We start from the raw sequence: 6,137 nt of genomic DNA, 5'->3' as shown, positions 1-6,137 counted from the left end.
TCCGGCCTCCTGCCCACCCGCTTCCCGCGTCCCCGCAGGCTGCCTGGGCACCGTGGGGGCTCTGACCTACGGCCTCGTCTGCTTCAAGAAGGGCGACAGGCAGCAGTCGCAGATGATGATGCGGGCCCGGATCCTGGCGCAGGGCTTCACCATCGCCGCCCTCGTGGTGGGGGTGGTGGTCACGGCTCTGAAACCCGGGAGAGGAGGCCAAGCCGTGGGCACCGGGACCGCCCCGGCTGCAGCCAATACACCTCCGTGATTCAACCCCAACCCTGAGCCGTGAGCTTTCTTGCCGCCAGCGGCGCTCAGCCTTTCCGGGGTGGCAGTGTCTCCGGACAGCCTTCCCGCCTGCCCTTATTAAAGCGGGCTGGCATCGCTGGTGGGCAGCAGGCCGCGTGGGAACCCGTGCAGGATCACGGCATACGTGGAGGGTTAGAAGGACATTGGAGCAAAACCCTTTGGCCGGGAGGGGACAGCCCTCCTGGCTGGTTAGATCCTGTCCAGCGAGCGATTGCGTCCCGTGGTGGGCTGTTTGATCTGTTAGGTGCCCCCCCTTCCCACTTGGGCTTGGGGCTAGTGCAGTGCAGGTGGCAGCGAGCGTCTGGCCCCAATGCTGCAGAGCAGGAGGGAAACTGCAAAAGGGCCTTAAGTAGGATGGAGGATGAGGACAGGGGCCTGCTCCCACCATGGTCTAGCAGTGCAGATGGGACGCGGCCAATGCGGTTCCCCCTTAGTGCGGATGGGACATCTCCCGAGCTGGGGCTCACTTGCTGTGGGGTCCCTAAAGGTTGTTTTGCCAGTTTCTAGCAGGATTTTCACTGCATAAAACTTCTCCCCATGGTTCAAGAACTAGACCACACTGTTCTGCAAATTCAGATCCCAGAGGGAACAGCCCTGCCTGCATCTGCAGACGCCCCAGGTGATAAAGTCTACGCAGATGCATTAGACCAGGCTTGCTGTTGAGTGGAGGAGTCCCAGAACAGAGAAGGAGTCTCTTACTGAGGACCCTTCTCTAGCCAGCGCTGTCAGAGCTCCAGGAGCTACGATTAATCTCTTCTTCTGCCAGACCCGCTGGGAGGGGAGTGCGCGTGTGCAGTGGAGTGCGATGTGCTGGTGGGCAAAGGGGCAAAGCAAAGGGTAGTGATGCTGCCAGCCAGGTGGGCCCGGTCCTGCCTGGGGCAGCACCTCTGCGTAGCCCTGAAACCTGCCGGTCGGTGGGAAGTTTCCCCTGGAGTCTTGGTGCTGCGCAGAACCGGTGTCCTTTGTGTCTGGGGAAGGGCGGCTGGGCCCCAGGGGCAGGAGCATCCGGGTTCAGCCAGGAAGAAGCAACATATAATAAACGCTTCTGGGAAGACATTCGTATTTCGGCTTCGTCACTCCCCCCACTTCCAGGGTCAGACTGCGCCAGGCAGCTGCACCACAGACACCCTTCCAGGCAAGGGGCCACTGCTCCTGTCCAGCCCAGCCAGGCTCTGAGCCACTCTGCCAGAGGGACAGCGTGCCCCAAACCCCATGAGAGGACCCAGGAAACTATAGGCCTGTTAGTCTTAACCTCAGTCCTGGGGAAGCTCTTTAAGAAAATGATCTGGGTGCACATCTGCAAGGGGCAAGCAGGGGAGATGGGTTCATTTGAGGCAGGTCCTGTCAGACCAACCTGGTGGCCTTCTACGACCAGGTCACAAAAGCCTTAGACGCAGGTGTTGCGATGGACGTAGTCTTTCTGGACTTCAGGAAGGCCTTCGACATTGTCTCTCATCCCATTCTCATTAATAAACTAGGTGACTGTGGCGTTGATGCCTACACAGTCAGATGGGTCACTACCTGGCTGGAGGGCCGCACCCAGAGGGTGGTGGTGGATGGGTCATTTTCAACCTGGAGGGCTGTGGGCAGTGGGGTCCCCCAGGGCTCGGTCCTCGGACCCACACTGTTCAACATCTTCATCAGCGACTTGGACGAGGGGCTGAAAAGCACCTTGTTCAAATTCGCAGATGACACTAAGATGCAGGGAGAAGTGGGCACACTAGAAGGGAGGGACAGGCTGCAATCGGACCTAGACAGGTTACAGGGGTGGGCGGATGAGAACAGGATGGGATTCAATACTGACAAGTGCAGGGTGCTGCACCTGGGGAGGAAGAACCAGCAGCAGACCTACAGGCTGGGGACCTCCCTTCTTGTCAGTGCAGAGGCAGAAAGGGATCTTGGAATCATTATTGACTCCAAGATGAACATGGGCTGACGGCGTGGGGACGCGGTCAGGAAGGCCTTGTTGGCATCCAGACGCATCACGAGCAGATCCAATGCGATCCTCCCCCTCTATGCGACACTGGTCAAGCCGCAGTTGGAGTACTGCGTCCAGTTCTGGGCACCGCACTTCAGGAGGGATGTGGACAGCATGGAGAGGGTCCAGAGGAGGCCACCCACATGATCAGGGGGCAGCAGGGCAGGCCCTACAAGGAGAGGTGACAGGACCTGAACCTGTTCAGCCTCCACAAGAGAAGGCTGAGAGGGGATCTGGTGGCCATCTATAAATAGACAAAGGCAGACCAGCAGGCAACGGGAGAGTCCCTGCTCCCCTGAGCACTACCAGGAGTAACAAGGAATAACGGCCATAAGTTGATAGAGGGTAGGTTCAGGCAAGACATCAGGAGATGCTACTTCACAGTCAGGGCGGCTAGGATCTGGAACCAACTTCCAAGGGAAGTGGTGCTGGCTCCCACCCTCGGGGGGTTTTAAAGGAGGGCACAAGTCACCTTGCCAGGGTCATTTGACCCCAGCATCCTTTTTTGCCCATGGCAGGGGGTTGGACTTGATGATCTGCTCAGGTCCCTTCCAACCCGACCAACTATGAAACCAGCCCCCCTGCCCCATTCCCACCCTTTCCTTTACCCGGCTCCTGGCCTCCCCTTGCCAGCAAGCCTGTGGGCTCCCAGCACAGCAGCTGCTTCCGAGTTGCCCCTCCAGCCTGAACGAGGAACGAGTGAGGAAGGAAAGGGCAGCACCTCCTGGGTTTGGAGTTGTCAGTTTATTTGTAACAAGTGGCTTGGATAAGGTCACAGATACCAAAGCTGGGGACACACAGAACAGCCACAGGCGCAGCCCTCCCCAGAGCCAGGTGTCCCAGGACAGACCCTTCTCTCCCAGGTGACAGCAGCAGTCAGGGCCGGCTGGGGAAGCCTGGGGGCTTCTCTCTGCGGGGCGCAAGCAACAGCCTCCCTGGGGCTTCCCAGAACAGGCTTCCTAGGGCAGAGTGAAGGGGGCTCTGCCAGCAGCTGCAAGAGTGAGGTAGGCCCCACTCTCTGGCCCCTGGAGCAGCAAAGGGGCAGGCAGAGCTGCCTGGGTCTGTGGGCTGCCATCCCCTCCTCCCCGCACCAGCTCAGCCCCAGCTGTGCAAAGCAGCACACTCCTGTCCTGCCCTGCTGGGCAGCTCCACACCCAGCCAGCAGCCTCCTGCACCCCAGAGCCAACGCCCTGCAGAGCCAGCCTGGGTGGGGCTGGAGAGGGTCTCCTAAGGCAAGGCTCAGGCCACATGCTGTGGACTTTGCCCCGAGTTCCCGGCCAGCTGTACCCAGCCCTCCCCACCCACCAGGCCCTTGCAGACAGGTGGCTGAGCACATGCCCAAGAGGTGATATGGTGTCTACGCAGCCCAGCAGGGAGCAGATCTCAGGCTCCTGGACCAGGCCTCAGCACAGGCTGGGATCCCAGGGCTGGGGGCTGAGCCAGAAGGGGCTAGGTCAGACCTACCCAGCACAGAGCCAGCACCTGCCCCTGCTACCAGCGAGGAGCTTGGGCAGGGGGCCAAAGCCTTGCTGGGAGGAGGAGAGTCAGCCACCCAAGCTCAGCATCCCCTCACAGCAGCAGTCATCGAGGCAGCTCCATTCAGGCTGGAGCCAGGGGGCAGGAAGCTCCTAGTGGGACCCAGAGGACAGGGTCCCTGGGGGAGGCTCCTCCCTTGCCCTGCTCAGCATCTCCAGCCCCCACACACCACCCCAGGCCAGGCCCTCCTGCCCACCCAAGCCCCTGCCCCTGCCCCAGCCCTGCACATCCCAATTCCTCATGAGCTGAGCCGCAAACAGACGGTGATGTCACACTCCTACCTCCAACATCACAGCCAGCCTGGGCCCAGGCACCGGCTGGGGAGGGGGTACCTGCAACAGGGGCCTGGCAGGGAGGAGCCCCAGCCCAGCCACCCCACCCGCCACCGAGGGAACCACCACGGTAATAAATAAGTGTAAAAAGACCAACGCACCCTTTAAGCAAAGGAAAACCAGGGGGACAGCGACAGCCACCCGCCCGCAGGAGGTGCTCACGGCAGGGGCTGCACCCCTGCTGGCCACCACGGGCCCCACATGCTGCGCGCATCCAGGCAAGCTGGTGGGGGGCCGTGCCCCTGTGCCGGCCCCTGCGGCGCTCCGGCTGGGCTAGCGCGCCAGGGGCGTCTGTTTGAGGGAGATGAGCACCGAGCGCATGCGGGAGACGTCCTTGTTCTGCTTGCTGCTCTTGGGGTTGAAGTCGCAGAGCTGCGCCACCTTCTCCCACTCCGTGCCCGGGTCCTCCTCCCTCGACTCCTTCAGGAAGGCTTCCTCCGAGGCCCTGCGGGGATAGGGGGTCAGCCACTGTCTGCCCACTGCCCGCAATGCCCCCGTTTCCCCATGCCCCCCATTCCCCATCCCTCGGGCACAGGGGCTCTGCAGTCTGGTTAAGAACAGGCTCCTGGCAGGTGCACAAGCCCAGGGCTCCTCTGCCACCCCAGAGACCCCCCCCACCAGGGGGGTGGGCTCTTAATGCAGCCCCCATGCAGCCGCCACTTCACCCCCTTCCTCCACACCTTGCAGCTCCACTCGCTTCTGGGGACTTCACTGTGGGAGGTGCTGGATGGACACCCCCACCAGACCCCAACAGCCCTGCAGACCCCCACACCAGGCAGAGGGAAATCCCCAGCCGGAAGGACAGAGAAACAGAAACAGAGAGGGAGAGAGCGAGAGAGAGGGGCACGTACACATAGCCGATCACATCGGCGTCCGGCTGCTGGTAAAAGGCTTTGTCAGCAATCCTAGCCCAGGAGCAGCAGACAGAGAAGTAGCAGAGCGACAGGCAGGCGGGTTAGACAGACAGAGAGGGCAGGTGTTAGTGCCCGCGCACCGCCGGCAGGAGCACGCCCCGCTCCACCAGGCAGAGACCCCGGCTACGCCTGGCCCCTGCGTGGCAGGCAGTGGGGTCGGGCTGATGCAGGACCCGGGCCCCCAGGACGAGGCCTTGCATGGGGAGGGAGGTGGGGTCAGCCCCTATTTCTAGGCACAGCTCCTCCCGGCTCCAGGAAGGGCCAGGGGACCCTGTGCCACTGCTGCCGGCAGCTTGGAGCGCTCCTGGGGGTCCCCACCTCCCCCCCGGCCCCGGCCACACCTGTTGTTAACCCGGTTCTTCTCCATCTGCTCAATCTGCCGCAGGTTCCACTCCTCCAGCTCCTTCTTGGCCCTCTCGCGCCACTCCTGCTCCAGCACCTTGGAGGCAGCGTCTGTGGCCGGGGCAGAAGACGGTCACGGCGGCGCGGGCGGCTGCGCCCCAGGGGGGGGTGGGGGCGCAGGCTGGCTCCCGCACCCCCCTTCCCTTTGCTCACCCAGCTCCTGCAGCCGCTGCTTTTGCTCCTCCCTCCACTTGCGGAGGCTCTCGGGCTCCTGGGTCAGCCGGTCCGCCTTGGCGATGGCGGCGTAGGCATCCGTGGGGCCATTGGACTCCTGCGGGACACAGCCCCCCTGCCCTGCTGAGTGAGCACAGCCCCCCCAGGGGCAGCGGGAGGGCCCCATCCTGCTTGCTCACCCAGCTCCTGCAGCCGCTGCTTTTGCTCCTCCCTCCACTTGCGGAGGCTCTCGGGCTCCTGGGTCAGCCGGTCCGCCTTGGCGATGGCGGCGTAGGCATCCGTGGGGCCATTGGACTCCTGCGGGACACAGCCCCCCTGCCCTGCTGAGTGAGCACAGCCCCCCCAGGGGCAGCGGGAGGGCCCCATCCTGCCCGATGCCCCCCACCGCAGCGGGCTCTGCCCACGGGTCTCGCTCCCCCTCCCCCAGCACCACAAGCAGGGGGCTGCTCGCCTGTGCCCCCCCCACCCCGCAGCAGCCCACACAACCCAGGTGCCCGCGAG

At 63.2% G+C, this 6,137-nt stretch overlaps 1 protein-coding gene across 4 annotated transcripts; it reads right to left on the bottom strand.

Annotated features, from left to right (window-relative positions):
* Window positions 1–3,002: 3,002 nt before the first annotated feature.
* Window positions 3,003–6,081, bottom strand: CLTB (clathrin light chain B). Of its 4 annotated transcripts, none has more exons than XM_025194289.1 (4): window positions 5,816–6,081; window positions 5,402–5,513; window positions 4,827–4,902; window positions 3,003–4,591 (listed from the first exon to the last, which is right to left on the bottom strand). In XM_025194289.1, the coding sequence occupies exons 1-4, from the start codon at window positions 6,000–6,002 to the stop codon at window positions 3,878–3,880; spliced, it is 1,089 nt and encodes a 362-aa protein (XP_025050074.1). In that variant the 5' UTR covers window positions 6,003–6,081; the 3' UTR covers window positions 3,003–3,877. The 4 variants fall into 4 exon arrangements, with proteins under 4 accessions (XP_025050074.1, XP_025050073.1, XP_025050076.1 ...); XM_025194288.1 differs by lacking the exon at window positions 5,816–6,081 and adding an exon at window positions 5,616–5,803; XM_025194291.1 differs by lacking the exon at window positions 4,827–4,902 and having other exon boundaries at window positions 4,273–4,591; window positions 5,816–6,065.
* Between the last annotated feature and the right edge of the window lie 56 nt (window positions 6,082–6,137).

Source organism: Alligator sinensis, unplaced genomic scaffold, assembly GCF_000455745.1.
Source record: "Alligator sinensis unplaced genomic scaffold, ASM45574v1 scaffold1170_2, whole genome shotgun sequence".
In the NCBI taxonomy this organism is placed as follows: domain Eukaryota; kingdom Metazoa; phylum Chordata; order Crocodylia; family Alligatoridae; genus Alligator; species Alligator sinensis.
The sequence above is the reverse complement of the archived record's forward strand: the minus strand, read 5'-3'. Positions and strand labels throughout refer to the sequence as shown.